Raw genomic sequence first — 20,225 nt, forward strand, 5'->3', positions numbered from 1 at the left:
GTTAAAGGTTTTAGGCACTTGTGTAAAATTAGGATGCTGTCATGATAGTGCCATAAATAAATTTTCTTAATCAATTAACTTCTAGTAACTAAATTAAATCAACATTTGGTGTGAGCATCCTTTGCGTTTAAAGCAGCTTTTTTAGGTTTCTTGACGCGTCTTGGAGACGCTGCCACAGTTCTTTTGGATTGAGTCTGTCTCAGTTTGTTCTGTTTCTTCATGTAATCTCAGACAGACTGATGATGATCAGATCTCTGTGTGGAGCACTGGCTGCTGTCAGGCAAAAATCTCACTGGATTATTACAATTAATGGCAAAATGAACGTTTGGAAATGTAAACTGATATTTCCTACTGACACACTACAGCAAAAGATAGAAATAACTGACTTAAAACCATTTTTTTAGCTGCTGAAAATACTAGTGTTCTAATCATTTTGGCCACCACTGTATGTACCTTTAAAGTAGCCTACTAATAAGCACCCTTAGGGGAAAATAAGGTAGGCTACAAAAGTGCTTTTGAAAAGTTACCCCACCAGTGACAGATTTTGTACCTTTTTTTCTGAGAATGTAAAGTTATAAAGACTGAAGGAAGGATATTTTGATACATGCCCACTTATTACGACTACTTGCCACATTTTAAATTGATATTGGTCATAAAAGCTTTGAAACCGCACAGATGGAAAGATGAGGGTTGTGCAGTGACCATAAATTCAAACTCCCTCATATTTGATCTCCTTTGAAGTTGCAATGCTCTCAAACATATCCATCAGCCTTTAAGCAGTAAGAACTTGTGGAAGCGTTTCCTTCACTTTCCGCTCCTAACTCATGCATTTCAATTACATATTTAGTCTTCTAAAGAAATTCATATGCACAAAATATATTGATCTACAAAACTAATTTCAAGTATCGACTGAAACTAATTATTTAACCTAGAAACTATTTCTACACAGATATTTATAAGCCAGTAAATCAGTCAGTTCAGAAAACAATCTAGTCAATGGATAAATTTTATTTTTAAAATGACTTTATATAAATTATATCATATTTGTAATAGTGAATTTAGTGTAAATATTATGAAAACACTTACAAGATCAATATCTGCTGACCATCTAGAACACACACACACACACACGCACTCACACACACACACACTCTCTCTCTCACACGCACACACACACACTCACTCTCACACACACTCACTCACACACTCACTCACTCACACACACACACACACACACACACACACACACACACACACACACACACACACACACACACTCACACTCACTCACACTCACTCACTCACTCACTCACACTCACTCACACACACACACACACACACACACACACATATATATATATACTGAAAAAAAATGATGTAATAATTTTCAGTCAGAAATTAGTCAGTTTCACAAATAATTACAAAGAAACGGAAAGTAACATTGAATAAACATGACATTTTTAAGTAAATAGACTTAATATTACAAATAATTTTTTGTAAAACGTGCAACAATAATCTTTATTTACAACTTTGAAAAACAACTTTTTACAGTGCAACTTAAAGTCTAACAAAGTCTAAATATTGTTTGTGCACTAAAATGTTTCGTCATCTAAAAACAAAAGTGCTTCTTGTTGTAAAACCTACTTTTCCTGGCTCAATTCCAGGCAAAAATATAATCGAATGTGACGAACAAAGTAATTTCGAGGGCCTGACTAAGCAGAAATAGCTCTACATTTTCACTTTTAAAGTGTATTTAAACAGTCGCAGTGCAAACAAATGAGGGCTTAATTGCGCTTCATTCTCCACAGCACAATGCAAACACGGCATTATTCGTCAGCAGCTACGACAGCATGCCGAGCTCCTGCAGGCAGAGACTCTCCCGGCACTGCTTAAGCCTCTTGAGCCGGGGACCACCTGTGGCATTTAAGCTCTCATTCCCCACGATGACTTTCTACCTTTTCACCCTGCTCCAGACGCGAGTGGCCAGATTAACTCACAGCTAAACTGCTTTGCAAAGCCCTCATAACGATTCCCCGAGTCCGTGATTGTTTTTGCAGACCGGCCGAATATGAATTGAAACGGAAAGTGGATTATAAAGTGGTCTGTGTGCTGGTTCACTTCACAAAGGTGGAAATGGAGCGTAATCACTGCAGCAGACGGTATATGATCGCTAGTGCCTTAACACACAAACCGGGATTGACTTCAGAAGGCCTGATCCCAGAACAGTGCTTTAAGCCTAATAACAATTTCTGCCCTTCTTAGCTTGGATTTCCAAGGACATCGTGATGAAATATCGACTGTTGCACGACTACGAGTGTATACTGTGAAGCTGAGTGCAACAAATCAACACTATAAACAGTGCATATGAGGGAAAGTTGATTTTTGACTTGAATAACTTTGGTTAATTTAGATGTTACTCGCATTTGTATTTTTTTTGCCAGTGTAATGAGACTGATTGTCTTGTTTCTCCAGGTTATAGTGATCTATAAATACATCCTACCCTGCAGACTGATTATTTTAAATGTGCTTTAATGAGATATAATGCTGTTATCCATCTCAAGCTTTTTAAAAGACACTAAGCTTCACCATATGTGACCCTGCAGCACAAAAGCAGTGTTAAGTCGCTGGGGTATATTTGTAGCAATAGCCAACAATACATTGTATGGGTCACAATTATAGATTTTTCTTTTATGCCAAAAATCATTAGGATATCAAGTAAAGATCATGTTCTGTGAAGATGTTTTGTAAATCTCCTACCATAAATATATACAGTAAAAAACTTAATTTTTGATTAGTAATATGCATTGATAAGAACTTCATTTGGACAACTTTAAAGATGATTTTCTCAATATTTAGATTTTTTTGCACCCTCAGATTCCAGATTTTCAAATAGTTGTATCTTGACCAAATATTGTCCTGTCCTAACAAACCATACATCAATGGAGAGCTTATTTATTCAGCTTAGAAATATTTACCCTTATGAGTGGTTTTGTAGTCCAGGGTTACAAATAGGTTATTACAGGTCATTTCTGAAAATGTGCACAAACATCTGATGATTTATGCAAATAAATGAGAAACATTCTTGGAAAATTAAAAAATGTGTAAAAAAAAAAAAAAAAAAAAAAGGATGAATGTGTGATTCAGTCAACTCTAGCATTTAAATGTTTGGAGTCGGTAAGTAAAAAAAAAAAACACTTTTATGCATTAAATTGATCAAAAGTGATAGTAAAGACTTTTATAACGTTTTAAAAAGATTTCTCTTTTAAATCAATTCTGTTCTTTTGAACTTTATATTCAATTCCCCCCAAAAGTATCACATTTTCCACAAAAAAATAAAGTAGCGCAACCATTTTCAACATTGATAATAATACTTTCTCGAGCAGCAGATCAGCATATTAGAATGATTTCTGAAGATCATGTGACACTGAAGACTGGAGTAATGATGCTGAAAATACAGCTGCGCATCACAGGAATAAATTACATTATAAAATATATTCACACAGAAAACAGCTATTTTAAATTGTAATAATATTTCACTGTTTTACTGCAGCCTATCGTTCAAATTCTTGAACGATACTGTAACTTAAGTCACTGTCATTTTTTGGACTTGGTTTTGTGTTTTCAGGAGCGAACCCGTAGCCTCCTGAGGGAATGGTACCTGCAGGATCCCTATCCAAACCCCTCCAGAAAGCGTCATCTGGCTCAGGCCACAGGACTCACACCCACTCAGGTGGGCAACTGGTTCAAAAACAGAAGACAGCGGGACAGAGCAGCGTCTGCTAAAAACAGGTACACAAACAAGCATCGTATATTACAGCTACACTGTAAAAATGAATGGCTGAGAAACAAAAAACAAGACATGATTAATTGAGATTTGTCTTGAAACTTGTATTTGCCAACTTGTATTTCATTGCTCATTTGGTGTTGTTAATGTTAGCCAAAACTATTCAAATCATTTTCATTATTTGAAATATAGTTTAAATAAAATAAAATATGAATATTAAGTAGAAATATAAAAAACATACATAAATGAGAAATGTTGCCTCAGCAACTAACTGCAATTAGTTAATGTACAAAAAATTACATTATAACTACAACTGAAATTAAGGCTATATTAGAAATATAAAAAACACAAATCCAATAAAAATGACAAAAGCACATTATAATATACTAAAACTTAAGTAAATATAAAAGATATGCATACATAAATAAAAGCTAATTCAAACTTTTAATAAATACTATTATAATGTATTAAATATACTAAAAATACTACCAACGTAAATGCACAGGTCATTGCATGGTATTAAATAAAGCCAGTAATATGAACAGCTCATATAAAATAATGATAACTCTTTACAATCATGTTCAATATTTGATGTTAATTAATGCATTAACTAATATTAACTAACAGTGAGCAATGCATTTGTTGCAATATATTTTGTAATCTTTGTTAATGTTAATTCATAAAAGTGTTTCTTTGTTAATTCATGTTTGCTCAGATCCATTAATTAATATTAGGTCAAAAGCACTATAAAACTATGCATATGATATATTCGCATATAGTTAAATTTGGGTGCGTTTCTTACACCAAATATTGTATAGCTTCAGAAAGCTTAATAAAGTGCACAAGTTATATGGACTTCCCTTATGGTCCTTTTTCCCTTAAAGGGGTCATAGGATGCTACATGCAGTTTTACAAGTTGTTTGAACTGAAATGTGTGTTGGCAGTGTGTGTACACAACCACCATATAATGATAAAAATCCACCCGGTGTTTTTTTAAAAATCTGGTTAAATGTTTTCCCCTTTCTCAAATCGAGCCGATCTCAGATGCCGTGTGATGTCACACAGACAGGCCCCTCCCACGATAGTTTGATTGACAGTAGCGTTTCAGCACAGACTGGACTGGCGTCTTAGCTCCGCCCTGAGTGACGTCACACAGACAGGCCCCTCCCATGATAGTTTGATTGACAGCAGTGTTTCAGCACAGACTGGAGTGGTGTTTTAGCTCCGCCCTGAGTGAGCTGTCATCAGTCCGCCAGTGTTTCACCACCGGAGCAGATGTAGACAAGAATGACTCCTGAGCGACTGAGGTGTTCTGTTGTTGGATGTAATAATGAACATAGCAGTCGTCATTTACTCCGACATCTGAGCCGCTGAACTCGCAGTGGGTTATGTTTGTTTCTGAAGGGAATGCGCCCCCCGATCTACATAAATGCGTCTATGTTCGCGCGAATCATTCATGATCCAGCCTCATCTACAGAAGAAGTGAGTGTAATGTTTTGTAATGAATCTTTGCAAATCACCTTTCCTAAAAATGTGCTAATTAGCAAGTTTCACGATGAGTGCGGCTAAAGTAAACAGTCTCTCTGAGAGCAGCTGGAAGAGAGGGGCGGGGTCAGCAGAGCTCATTAACATTTAAAGGGAAATGCTACAAAAACGGCTTGATCTGAAAAGAGCTGTTTTTGACAGGGTATAAAAAGGGTTTTTTACACTACCATTGAGAAATTTTAACCAGACTATGTTACAGACTTTTCATTAAGAGCCTAAAGAATCATATCAACTTGTGGAAAATGGGCATCCGATGACCCCTTTAAATGTTCTTCACATAAAGAAAAAAAAGGTTATTTTTAAGAAATGTTCGCTGAAGGACTCTTTGGGAAACCAAAAATGGTTCTTCTATGGCATCACTGTGAAAAACCTCTTTTTGGAACCTTTATGGGTTAGGGATAGTTCACCCAAAAATGAAAATTCTGTCATTAATTACTCCCCCTCATGTCGTTTCAAACCCGTAAGACCTTCGTTCATCTTCAGAACACAAATTAAGATATTTTTGATGAATTCTGAGAGCTCTCTGGTCCTCCCATAGGCAGCTAGGGTAATACCACGATCAAGGTCCAGAAACGTAGCAAGGAGATCGTTAAAATAATCCATGTAATCAGTGGTTCAACCGTAATTTTACGAAGCTACGAGAATACTTTTTGTATACTCTTACTTTTTGTATACAAATTTTGTAAAAATTTGTATACAAAAATAACGACTTTATTCAACAATTCGTCTCCTCTGTGTCACCCTGGTGCCATTTTGGAGAATATCACATACGTAAAGAGCGTATGTATGCGAATATGCTGTTTACGTTCAGATCAAAATGGAAACAACATAAACAGCATATCCGCATACATACATTGCATACGTTGTTTACGTATGTGATACTCTCCAAAATGGTGCTATAGGGTGATGCAGAGGAGACAAATTGTTGAATAAAGTCATTATTTTTGTTTTCTTTGCACACAAAAAGTATTCTCGTAGCTGATGTCACATGGATTATTTTACCGATGTCCTTGCTACGTTTCTGGGCCTTGATCGTGTAAGTATCTTTGCTGTCTATGGTAGGGTCAGAGAGCTCTTGGATTTCATCAAAAATATCTTAATTTGTGTTCCGAAGATGAACGGAGGTCTTACGGGTTTGGAACGACATGAGGGTGAGAAATTAATGACAGAAATTTAGCTTTTGGGTGAACTAACCCTTTAAGAGTGTAGGAGCTTCAAATGTGTCTATGCTGATTTGCATCTCAAGAGTAAATATCCATCTACTGCTCTCTCTTTTTTCCCCCCAGGCTGCAGCAAGATTCCTCCCTCCTTCCCTCCGGAAGTTTTCCAGAACGCTCCTCGGAGCACAACACGCACCTCCAGGGCTCCTCACCGCATCGTCCCGGGAGCCCGGGGGAGAACAGCGACTGCAGCTCGGGCACGGGGCCGCGGGGGACCGGGGCCTCCACGCCGGACATATCTGTCAGCAGCGACAGTGACTTTGAGTCGTGAAGAATGCCTGCACTGGAAACACATGAGGCTTTGAAGCATCTGGAGGGCAGAGGACTGCTGCTTAGACATGCACTTAAAGGAAAGACTGAGGAATCAGCTCGATTTGCTGTTAAGAAATCTGACTAAAAAGGACAAAGTTACTCCCTTTTTCGTGTTTGGTCCGTCCCTGACCAAAGAGGAGCTACAATTTTAAGACTGGACCTCTTAATAGGCACGTGCCAAATCAATCTTTTCAGGTTCATTGGCTTTTTCAATCATTCTAATACTCAGGTGGCACAAAATATGAGACATATCACACAGAAGGACATATATTATGCATATTTTGTATTCAAAGTCTAGTGTAGATGGTCCAGCCAGGCCTTTCATAGCACTATAAACATGAAACGGTTTGATCTTGAAGGTAGAAGTAACGTGCTGCTGTATGTTTTCATAAGAACATCGTGTAGGTTGTGTCAGTTGCTTGTGCATTTTGTTGTTAAATGAGGATTTAGCTCCATTGAATTGTTTTACACAGGAATATAATCATGATGAACATAGATTAACTCACATGTTATGGAATATTAATGCTGCTGACCTCGCTGTGAATTTAGGACACATCAACATACTGTCCATTTCATTTCAGTGAACACTCAGCTTTTTATGTGCCTACGACATCAAACTGTACGATCATCTGTCATTTATCATTTCCACACACATACTCACCGAAGTCACATGAAGAACGCGACTGTCTTGTTTTCATTTGTCTGTTGTTTGCAGTTTTGAAATAAATGAAATTATTTTTGAAGAGACTTGAAGAGTTTGAATTGTAGATGCTAAACAGCTGGCAAAACAAAGAACCCGTTAAATGACCCGTTCAAATAATACAGCTTTACAAAACCTAAATCACCATTTGAAGGAATAAATTCAAATATTAGCATCATTTAATTCTGTAAAACACAAAAGAAGAAATTTGTATCTTCTGATCCATACTTGTATAAAAAAATTACAAAATATCTTTACTGAACATGATCTTTACTTATTATCCTAATGATTTTTGGAATAAAAGAAAAATGGATAATTTTGACCCATACAATGTATTGTTGGCTATTGCTACAAATATCCCCCAGCGACTTAACACTGCTTTTGTGCTCCAGGCTCACATATTTACTGTGTGATAAGATAATTGGCAGTTCAGAAATTAACAGGTTTTACTCTAAGATTTGTGCATTACGTTTCCATTAAATGACATGTCTATAGTGTAACTGTGCAAGATAAAAAAAAATAATCCTCAGGTAAACCGGCCCCTTTAGATCTGACCTCACTTCACAAAACAGCCAGACTGAGACTGACGAGCGTCTGCATCGTCACCGAATGCACTGACAGTCCCTGCAGCTCATCTGAAACAGCATGGACAGCGGCGGGAGGAAAGTGGTCATCTGTGACAATGGGACGGGGGTAAGAGATACACAAGTCATTATAATGGGGCTAAAACGCTATATCTGCTGCTACTGAATATCACTGATTTAAATACTGGATACTGATGCACAGGACTGAACATCAGCACTATTTGTGTTGAAATGAAGGTTGAAGGAAACGTACATGGAACTAAATATATTGCCGTTTTAAAAGCTTCTGACATTCTTAACTAAACTTTTAAACGTCCCATCATTCGGTCAGACACAAAAGTTGGGAATATAGAGATCAAGGTGAGTTATCCAGCCAAAAATAAATAAATAAAGCTGAAAAAAAAAATATATATATATATTATATGAAAAAAATGAATGAAATTTTAAAATGTTGTAATACCAAGTAGTGAAGGAAATACATTTAAAACACTACAATTACATTGAAATAAAACTGTTAAAAGAAATAAAAAGAAAATAAAGTTAGAAAATAAAGAACTGCTTAAAACAAACAAACAATAAAAATGACAAAACTAAAATACAACCTGAAAATATCAAAATATTAAATAATTCAAAATATTAATAAATATATCATACTAATGTAGTATAAATGAATTACACTAATACACATTGTCATCTTACAAGATAGCAATAAAACATCTCTCATTTGTAGATTTATAATGATTTAGAATAATTCTATTCCTCGTTTTAATATATCTTCTATTGTACATTTAAGTGCCTTATTCCATATTATTTAATGCTATAACATATCCCTTGTCCTTTCATACATTTCAAGACTGATTCAAACATTTCAATAATCACAGAAATGTAATATAAACAACATATACACTGTCATATTCTAATATAGGTTTATATTTTTCAGATATATAACAAAACAATTTTCTTTTAAAAAATGTCAAGACCGTTGACATTAAACAGCAGATTATTAGAGCTGCGCGAGATTCATTATTTTTGCTGCAGAAACTATACTCCATCTTTAAATTGGCAAGAGTATATAATTAATTGAATACACAGATGCATTTTTAAATGAATTGAATAAAAATACTTTTTTTATTAAAGTAAATAAGCATAATATAGCAATAAGCCCCAAGAAGCCGTGGTTTACAGTGAATTTATAACAGCTAAGGGGCGTTGTTAGGCAAGCTGTTATAAAATTCACTGTAAACCACGGCTTCACGGGGCTTATTGCTTTTATAAAACGGTTATTCCATATACGTAGTAAGGTTTCACAAAATAAAATCCACCAATCAATGTAGTTCCTCAGAAACAGTTGTGGTTCCAACAAAGTGGTTGCAGAGCAACACACAAACGTAAACAAAGGTGTGTGTTTGTAGAGTAATTTACTACAGCTTTGAACGCGGCTCAGCCAATCAGAATCAAGGACCGGAACTATCCGTGTTATAATTAAAAATTCAACACCCTCAATGCTTTAATAATGTGTTATTGTTTTTTACTCGTTCAATACTGAAGTCAGCACTGTTTGCCTCTCTTCAGGATCTGATGGTTGGTGATGAGGCGAGCGAATGCCGCTCCATGCTGGAGGTCTCGTACCCCATGGAGATCGGGATAGTCCGCTGCTGGGAGGACATGCTGCACCTGTGGGATCACACGTTCGGCCCGCAGCGGCTCAACATCAACCCTCCCGACTGTAAGGCCCTGCTGACGGAGCCGCCCCTGAACCCGCTGAAGAACCGGCAGAAGATCGCCGAGCCATTCAGGCCGTGCTGACTCTCTACGCTCAGGGTAAAACAGACCGGTGAACCTCTGAAATGTGCTGAACGTCGATGAAAAAGGGTTGCCAGGTCTGCAAAACAAAACTAGGTCAATGGGTAATCAAAAATAGGCCAAACTAACCCAATCACCCTAATATCACAACACTGAAAAAATTGCTTTGATTAGTTATCACAACTTAGAACAATTTATCATTAGAATACGTAATGATGCCTTACGGTTTCATCTTTAAAAAAAGTAAGCGGAAGATTAAAAAATAGGTTTAGTAGTTGCGTTGGATATTTCATTGTCTCAACATAAACAACGGTAAATGTAAATGTTATGAAAGTTTTGTTATTTAAACGTTTAAATAACATATTTGTAATGAGCAAATAATCTGACATGAACTTTCCCATAAATATCGTTTCTTAAAGGGATAGTTCACCCAAAAATGAAAACTCGGTCATTAATTACTCACCCTCATGTCGTTCCAAACCCGTAAGACCTTCGTTCATCTTCAGAACACAAATATTTTTGATGAAATCCGAGAGCTTTCTGATCATGCATAGACAGCAAGGGTAGGCTACTACCACGATCAAGGCCCAGAAACGTAGAAAGGACATCGTTACAATAGTCCATGTGACATCAGGGGTTCAACCGTAATTTTATGAAGCTACGAGAATACTTTTTATGTGCAAAGAAAACTAAAATAACTTTATTTAACAATTCTTCTCCTCCGCGTCACCCTAGAGTGCCATTTTGGAGGGTATTATAATGATGCATGCGCATGATTTTCCTGCATGTAAACAACAAATGCGTGTGATGCAGCTGACGTTGAACACGCACGCGCTGCGCCTTGTTTACATTTAGAGGAGAGCTTGCGCATGCGTCGTGACTCTCCAAAATTGCGCCCTAGGAGAAGAAGTATTGTTGAATAAAGTTGTTATTTTAGTATTCTTTGCACACAAAAATATTGTCATAGCTTCGTAAAATTATGGTTTAACCCCTGATGTCACATGGACTATTTTAACGATGTCCTTACTACGTTTCTGGGCCTTGATCGTAGTAATACCCTTCATGGAGGGTCAGAAAGCTTTCAGATTTCATCAGAAATATCTTAATTTGTGTTCGGCATGAGGGTGAGTAATTGATGACAGAATTTAAATTTTTGGGTGAACTATCCCTTTAAGCTCAATTAGCATTAAAAAAATCTTCGGGTTGATCCAGCCATTGCGCATGTGCAGTCCTAAGACACGATAACTTTATCAATCGGCGATTGTCTGTTTTATTTAAAAGGCGGGATTTGAAAAATCAGTCTGTTTTCAAAGAAGCCCAAAGGCTGGATGGTACCCTCCCTCACAAAACTTGTCACCTTGCATTTGGTAGAAAGAAAATGGGCCTAAAATATATCAATATAAACATTCCAGTCAAATATGCAATATGTCCAGTGTTGGGGAGTGACTAGTTACATGTAACAGCGGTACGTAGTTAAATTACAAAATAAATGTAACTGTTACATTTGTCACATTTACTGAGAAAAAAAGTGTAATTAAATTACGGTTATTTATGAAATTGTTAACAATTACAAAGTGGGTTACATCTGAATATTTTCACGCACATGCAGATATTATTGATTTCTTTCCCAAATTGCATTGACTGCTTTAAAATATGAGACACCAATGTTTCAGGAGTTTAGGACACGGAATATGCTTAACTGTTTTATTTCCTATTTGGGTTTAAGAATATGCTTTATTTTTTAAGATGAACTTTTTTTCCAAGGTTTCCTGTGATAGCTGTGCAAAGATTTGATTTAAAAAACAGTAAAACATTAAAAGATTTCAGTAAAAGATTTTTTATTTTATTTCAGTAAAAGAAATGGAAAAAGATTTCAAAAACATTTTAAATCTGTATTTAACCTCAGAATGATCTCAAAGTAAAGAGTCGAGTGCTAAAGTCTGATTTTGTGGTGGCTGTGTTTTAAATTAAATTATTATGATCTCAATTCAAGTGAAGAAGGATTTTGAAAGTCTTGACCGTAATCAGTGTCGAGTGCTACTGTAAGGTTAACCCTGTCTGCTTTAAATGATTGAAAATGATTAACAGTTGAAAACATTCATTAGAAATGTAGAAAAGTAATCAAATGTAATCAGTTACATTAATAAAGTAATTGAAATAGTCACACTACTTATTACATTTTAAACAGGGTAACTTTTCTAACATTTCCAAAGTAACCTTCCCAACATTGAACATGTCAAACACGCAGGAAAAAAATCAACTCGCAACAACCGTTTAAAAGGGGCCCATTTCTGAAAATCGCAGACTTGGCAACCCTGAGTGCATGCTGTGTTCGTGTGGCAGGTTTGTTGACCGGTGTGGTGGTCGACTCAGGAGACGGTGTGACTCTCTCTGCCTCACCTCACGCGCCGTTTAGACGTCGCAGGATGTCTGATTAAGGTGACATTTTCCTTTCCACTTTTCTGTTCTCACCATGGAAACCGAGGACGAACACTTTAGTGCAATGTTACCGGTTCAGTACATGTTAAAAGAGACAGTTCACCTCAAAAACGAGCAGTTTGTCATCATTTACTCATCCTCATGTCTTTCCAAACTTCTGCATCCATATCAGTGGGGTCCAAAGTTGTTTTGGAGAACAGTGTTCTTCAATTTATGGTACGCAGAAGGCTGCATTTATTTAATCAAAATGACTTACTATTTTGAAATATTATTACAATTTAAAGTAACTGTTTTCTCTTTGAGCATATTATAAAATGTAATTTATTTCTGTGATCAAAGCTGTATTTTCAGCATCATTACTCCAGTCTTCAGCGTCACATGATCTTCAGAAATCATGCCAATATGCTGATTTGCTGCTCGAGAAACATTTCTGGTTATTATCAATGTTGAAAACAGTTGTGCTGCTTCATATTTTTGTGGAAACTGTGACATATTAATATCAGGACTCTTGGCTTGCACTGTAAATGCATTACTGTAATCAGTATTAATTCACAGATGCCTTCGAGTTTAACTTCTACCTGAGATATTTCATTAAACTGTCTATTTTGCGGACTAATTTTCATAAATGTGACCCTGGACCACAAAACCAGTCATAAGGGTCAATTTTTCGAAATTGAGATTTATGCATCATCTGAAAGCTTAGGATAGGACAATATTTGGCTGAGATACAACTATTTGAAAATCTGAAATCTCAGGGTGCAAAAAATCTAAACATTGAGAAAATCACCTTTAAAGTTGTCTAAATGAAGTTCTTAGCAATGCATATTACTAATCAAAAATTAAGTTTTGATATATTTACGGTAGGACATTTACAAAATATCTTCATGGAACATGATCTTTACTTGATATCCTAATGATTTTTGGCATAAAATAAAAATGGATAATTTTGCTATTACTATTGCTACAAATATACCCCAGCGACTTAAGACTGGTTTTGTGCTCCAGGGTCACAAATTATCTTAAAATGGATTAAAAACTAGAATCTAGAATTATTATTATTTTTAAATCACCAATATATGATAAGTGTTAGCAAAAATACATCTTTCATCCATTATATATTCATCTGTGCAGCTTCTGCTCCTGCGAGGCTATGCCTTCAACCACACGGCGGACTTCGAGACGGTGCGGATGATGAAGGAGAATCTGTGTTTTGTTGGCTACAACACTGAGCACGAACAGAAACTGGCCAATGAGACCAGTGTCCTGGTGGAGTCCTACACAGTAATACACTTAAAAACACACAAAATACTCTTACACTTGATGAAAATGAAGATATTCTAGGAAATGCCCTCGCAAACCATGAACAAAAATAGGCTAAGTTTGATACTATATTGCTTGTCCAAAACTAACTGAGAATTACAGATCTATTGCTACAAATATACCCCAGCGACTTAAGACTGGTTTTGTGCTCCAGGGTCACAAATTATCTTAAAATGGATTAAAAACTAGAATCTAGAATTATTATTATTTTTAAATCACCAATATATGATAAGTGTTAGCAAAAATACATCTTTCATCCGGACTTCGAGACGGTGCGGATGATGAAGGAGAATCTGTGTTTTGTTGGCTACAACACTGAGCACGAACAGAAACTGGCCAATGAGACCAGTGTCCTGGTGGAGTCCTACACAGTAATACACTTAAAAACACACAAAATACTCTTACACTTGATGAAAATGAAGATATTCTAGGAAATGCCCTCGCAAACCATGAACAAAAATAGGCTAAGTTTGATACTATATTGCTTGTCCAAAACTAACTGAGAATTACAGATATAGTGCATATTACTTTAACTTTCCAGTTGAGATTTCCAATTAAACCATCAATTTCTATTAGGGAAAATAATTTTTAACGATAACTTATAAATATTTAAAGACAGACCTGTTGTGAGCTTCATGGTTGTTAATCAATGGTATATGTTTTTGTTCAAACCATCTGTTTGCATTATTTCAACTTATTTTCTTAAATATCCCTGTTAAACAATGGAATTTGTGGTGAAAACTACATTACCCATGATGCTGTGCAAGAATTCCACCAATCAGTTGCCAAGAGCTCTTTAGCTCCGCCCACTCCCATGATGCACTGACAATTATGTAATCAAGTTGATCTCTTTACGCTCTCACAATACTTACACAAACAATATTAGTATATATACTACTGATATTTGGTAATAAATGTAAAATACTGTTTCTATAGTAAAATCAACAACTTTAAAATAATAGTTTTGTATCACACCATAGTTTTTAATGCGATTATGTCAGTTATAATTAGGGATGCACGATATCGGATTTTTGCCGATATCCGATATGCCGATAATTTTCAGCTCATTTTGGCTGATACTGATATATAATTATTTTTAATTTTGGTTAGTTTTTAACAAGAACTTATTTGTTAGAATTAAATAATAATAAAGTTATTTTATAAAAACAGTACATTGAAGATTTGAAAATAATAAACTATATATTAATCACTGCATTTTTTTCCAGAAAGATGCAGTAGTAACCTTAACTTTTTATTTTAAGGTTTAACATTTGTAAATGGTCTAAAGCAAAAGAGTTGTAAAAATTCAGAAAATATTTTAGAGCTCATAATTTGTTTAAAAACGTAACATATTACACATGAATGAACAAATCAGTATATATAAAATTATTTAATTTAAGTGTCATGTTTATGATTTTTTTTTGTTTGTTCCTGTAAGCTATAGCTTCTGACCTTTAAATTAAATCAAAACATACTCATCATTTTATGGCATCAATTACTGCTCTGTTTAATCAGAAACACAGTCTAAATATTATTTGTGTATTTTGCTTTCATTTAATTAGAAGTAGGCCAACAGCGCCCCTTACAGAATTAAAACTCCTTACAGAGCGGGCATTAGGACCCGGGGGAGGCTGCCCCTGGTGCTGTTACTTTTTACTCTATCACACATTGAATGCTTCATTCTGTACATGCATTCTCAGTTTAAATGCAGTGATCCAAGACAGTGAATCTAATCATCATTCAGACAAAACTTTGCTTCAAGAATGAGCCACACTGTTGACATGATCTAATTGCTAGCACACCCTGAGCACATGTGAGTTAATGTATTCCTCTTATCGGCAAGACATATCTGGCCCCAATATCGGTCCGATAATATCATGCATCCCTAGTTATAATGCTTCATGGGATTGTAGTTTTTTCCCCTCATTAAAGCTGGTCTTGTACCTTTATCTTTTTGTTTGATTTTCAAATACTTTTTTGCTTCCAAGCAGTGTTGTGATTCACCCAGTAGCAGGTTGGTTTGGTTCAAGGCTTTTAACTCTTTAATGAAAACTAAAAAAAAAAATCCCTGTAAGAAAAATGTATGGGAAAAAAAATCACTCAAAAAGCACTGATGCACTCTATGTATCTGCAAATAGGGGGCACAAGAGAGCTGCTATAAGTTTCTCATGCATGTATATTTAAACTTGACTGACCTCTTTACAAAAAATACAAATTTGACTGACCTTTTTTGTGTGCAGTTACCAGATGGGCGGACGATAATGGTCGGAGGCGAGAGGTTTGGCATGCCAGAGGCTCTTTTCCAGCCTCATCTCATTAACGTGGAGGGTGTTGGTGTGGCCGAACTGCTCTTCAACACCATCCAGGCAGCAGACATTGACATCAGGTCAGAATCATTCAACAGCATCGTCCTCAATCAGACGCTTAATGCTTGACTCTGTGCAAAAGTTGACTTGACGTATGGTCAGTAATTGGACAGATTTGTCCTGCAAATGTTCTTCTGCTAACAAGTCAGGGGGTATTTTTATCCAAGACCTTCTGGAGAGCCTTTACGCAGCACAGCTAGTTTTTTAAAAGGAATATTTCAGGTTAAACCCAACCGAAGCACTTTCTCTGAGGTCATTTTCAGCATGTCACAGTTGTTTCTGATAGAAATTAAATTGATTTCCATCTGGATTTTTCTGTCCATCTGAAGGTCGGATTTCTACAAGCACATCGTCCTGTCTGGAGGAAGCACCATGTATCCGGGACTTCCTTCCCGTTTGGAGCGCGAGATCAAGCAGCTGTATCTGGAGAGAGTGCTGAAGGGAGACACTGAGAAACTCTCTGTAAGCGGTTATAATGCTAATGTTGCTCATTTATATGCTAGGATTTCTGTATTTTTCTCCCTAATAGAAACACCCTCAAAACAAGATCAATTTATGTGAGAAGCAAAACAATGTTCAATATTAAGGCTTTGTTTTTAAGCTTATTTGTATTATTTTCCCATTAGAAATATACTCCCCCCCCCCATCCCCTTATTTTAAGCATAAACCTCAAAATTGCTAGATTTATGCTTAAAACGAGACAAAAACAAATTGCCAGTGGGCTACAGTGTTGATATTGTAAAAAAAAAAAAAAAAAAAAAAAAAAAATTGGTAATTGAAATTAAGCTGAAAAAATATATATATATATATATAAATATTAGATGAAAAACTATTTAAAAAAAGTAAAAAAAAAACCTCTTATATCTGGCCCCAATGCCGATATTTACATTTAAAGCCATTATCGGCCAATTCCGATATCAGTCCGATAATAATGTGCATCCCTAGTTAAAATGCTTCATGGGAGTGTAGTTTTTTCCCCTCATTAAAGGGGTCATATGAAAAATTCTAAATTTTAATTTAATTAGAAATGTTGACAACTGAAATAAGTTAAAGTACTTAAAATACTAAATGTAAAACTAAAATACAAATACTAATAAAATCATAAAAGCACAGTAAAATTACTAAAACCTAAACTATAATTAAAATGAAAAACTGTAAATATAAAAAAGGCAATTGAAAATATTGTAAAACAAAAAATTAATTGAAGATACATTGTCTAAAAATGTCTTATCTCGTGCAATTTTTCTTTTCAAATTAATTTACCTCATAAAATAATAATGCCATGATATAAAGATTCACCTTATTCAGTTCAATATATAGTTTTTTATTAAACTTTGACCGATTAATTGGGAATGAGCTTTTTTCAATGACTGTAATTATCGCACAATCTATGATTGATTGATCTCTAGTGTATGGACTTTTCAAAAACTCAATTAGTGTGTTAAAAGCATTCACACACGAGGCCCCGGTGAGCAGTTTTACATCACAAAGACCTTAGAAAAGCAAGAGAGAGAGAGCTGCTGCTGACATGTAAATGAAGCTAACAGAGGCACTGCTCACAATAAACTATTTCAGATTCAGGCTATATGTCAGAAACTGAACACCTGTATTAGTCGTCATTTGTTTTGCTCCAATCAAGCTGATTTTGACCTTCACCAGCAACTTTCTCTCCCACAGAAATGTAAGATCTGCATCGAAGGCCCTCCGCGGCGCAAACACATGGTGTTCATGGGAGGAGCGGTGCTGGCCAACATCATGAAAGACAAGGAGTCCTTCTGGCTCTCGAGAGCCGAGTACGAGGAGAGAGGCCTGAAGGTGCTGGACAAACTGGGAGGAGCGCCGAGATGAGATGCTTTATCACCGCATATCAGAGACGTCTGAGGAGTTTATATAAGGCTTTAATGTATAGCTCAAACACTAGCTAGCTAGCAAAATAAATGACCAAAGAAATACTCATCAGGGTTATTATAGTGAACTGAAACTAAAATCAAAACATTTTTCATTACTTGAATTAAATATATATATATAAAAAAACATTTTATTTCCATTTAGTTGCCAAGGCAACATTTCTCATTTTCATTTAGCTGATCTTCATGTAGTAAAATAGCTCAAATTAACGGAAATAAATATATTTGAAAAATAATAATAAAAATTATAATATAAAAACTAATTCAAAATACGAATAAAAACTATAATAATATGAAGTGAAGTGACATGTGGCCAAGTATGGTGACCCATACTTGGAATTAGTGCTCTGCATTTAACCCATCCAAAGTGCACACACACACAGCAGTAAACACACACACACCGTGAACACACACCCGGAGCAGTGGGCAGCCATTTATGCTGCGGCGCCCGGGGAGCAGTTGTGGGTTCGGTGCCTTGCTCAAGGGCACCTCAGTCGTGGTATTGAAGGTGGGAGAGAGCGCTGTGCATTCACTCCCCCCACCTACAATCCCTGCCGGTACAAGACTCGAACCCACAACCTTTGGGTTACGAGTCTGACTCTCTAACCATTAGGCCACGACTTTAATATCTCAATAATACTAAAATAACCCTCATACTTTAGACTTCATACCATATTTGATTATTTCAAATAAGACTAAATATTATTACTGCTGTCTTACCAAACTAAAACACCAAACGTTATAATTTTAACAATAAAAATAAAGCATTTTTACTCTATTTATGAACTGTTTTTCTTCGATTTCGTCAGATTTAACTAACTCGACTTTCGACCGAGCAAATTTGTCCTCAAAGTATAAATGTTAAATTTTTGAATGAAGCTGAAATAAAATATAAATATTCTATGAAAAGGTTAAACCTAAAAAAACATGAATTACATAAATAAAATTTTTTACTAATACTGAAATAAAAATTAAAGCTCTCTCTCTTTCTCTATATATATACATATAAGATGAAAGCACCTAAACTTACTATAAACTAAGCAAAACCAAACTAAGAAATAAACATTCATTTATTTATGAACAGTTTTTAATTTTAAAGCAGTTATTGTTTTGTCAGATTTAACTGGAGACTTGAGACTTTTAGCCAAGCGAATTCTGACCTCAAAGTATAAAGCTTGAATCACATCATGTACTGTAGCTAAAATAATTTAATTTAAAATTTTCAACATTAATTCAATTAAAATGCATTTATGAAATTATGTGATTGTATTTTTAAATTGATTGCATTTTAAACTATATTTGCATTCATTTAAAAATGCAAGTATCATTTTAATTTATAATTTTTTTATTTAATGTTGTAAGGCACACAAAACTTGTGATACTACTAGAATTATCTATTCAAATTATAAGTCTAGATATTACAGTCCAAACACGGTCCAAATAGCTTCTTTTATGGTAACAGTAACATTAAATGCTGTGTAAGGCAGTGACCATGTTAGTAATTTAAATGGGGTATTAATTCTGGTTCAAAAAACAATCAAATCTTTTGTAAAAATCCAGCATTTTTCAGGCACAAACAGCACCGTTTCATGCATATGACCCGGGTTTAAAACTAAAACCTCCCTATGAAACACCCAAGTTTGACACTTGATGGCCATTTTGAGAATCACATTCCTCTCCTCAATCCGAGAGGGAAATACATCCTGACTTAGCAAAATGTGCTTCCCGGTATGAGCTGAATTGTGGGCAGCTCCTGACAGTGTCTGCGTTTATCTGCCCACCGTGAGCTCATTCAGCGAGCGCCACAACATACAATATTAGTGCTGAACACGTCTGCAAAACACAACCAGCTGGTTCTTTGGAGTCTATTTACATGAGTATTCACAAATGATCATGATGCCACATGTTCACTACATCCTTCACACAATGAAATAGTCTGCTTTCTGAAGAATATGAAGGAAAAAGTCAAATAAACACAAATATCAGGCCAGTGGTGATTGAGTGAGCAAGTCCACGGTGATCAGTTAATGTTCAGCGAACAAAATAGCCAGTGCAGTTCAAGTAAAACTTGTAAAATCAGAGTACCACAAACCGACTGTAGTGCCAGCAGTGTTACTGCAAAACATACTCCAGAATCACACTGTATTCACACTGGAAGCGTGTCGCTGTCCACACTGGAGGTGCTGAAGCTGCACGTCATCTCATAACGAAATATAAATACATATACGTGTTACAAGTTCAGCAA

The 20,225-nt window shown here is 35.6% G+C and overlaps 1 protein-coding gene and 1 pseudogene across 1 annotated transcript in view; both read left to right on the forward strand.

Annotated features, from left to right (window-relative positions):
* LOC107567605 (homeobox protein SIX6-like) overlaps positions 1-7,555 on the forward strand; it is a 14,001-nt gene extending 6,446 nt beyond the window's left edge. Inside the window, exons 2-3 of the mRNA XM_016253305.1 lie at positions 3,626-3,789; positions 6,616-7,555. Coding sequence (XP_016108791.1) covers positions 3,626-3,789; positions 6,616-6,820 — 369 coding nt within the window. The 3' untranslated portion in view covers positions 6,821-7,555. The remainder of the gene's footprint in view (positions 1-3,625; positions 3,790-6,615) is intronic.
* A 651-nt stretch (positions 7,556-8,206) lies between these two features.
* LOC107567597 (actin-related protein 2-B-like) lies at positions 8,207-17,921 on the forward strand (annotated as a pseudogene).
* Positions 17,922-20,225: the final 2,304 nt, after the last annotated feature.

The sequence above is a fragment of the Sinocyclocheilus grahami genome, unplaced genomic scaffold (genome assembly GCF_001515645.1).
Source record: "Sinocyclocheilus grahami isolate Dianchi unplaced genomic scaffold, SAMN03320097.WGS_v1.1 scaffold1172.1, whole genome shotgun sequence".
Classification (NCBI taxonomy): domain Eukaryota; kingdom Metazoa; phylum Chordata; class Actinopteri; order Cypriniformes; family Cyprinidae; genus Sinocyclocheilus; species Sinocyclocheilus grahami.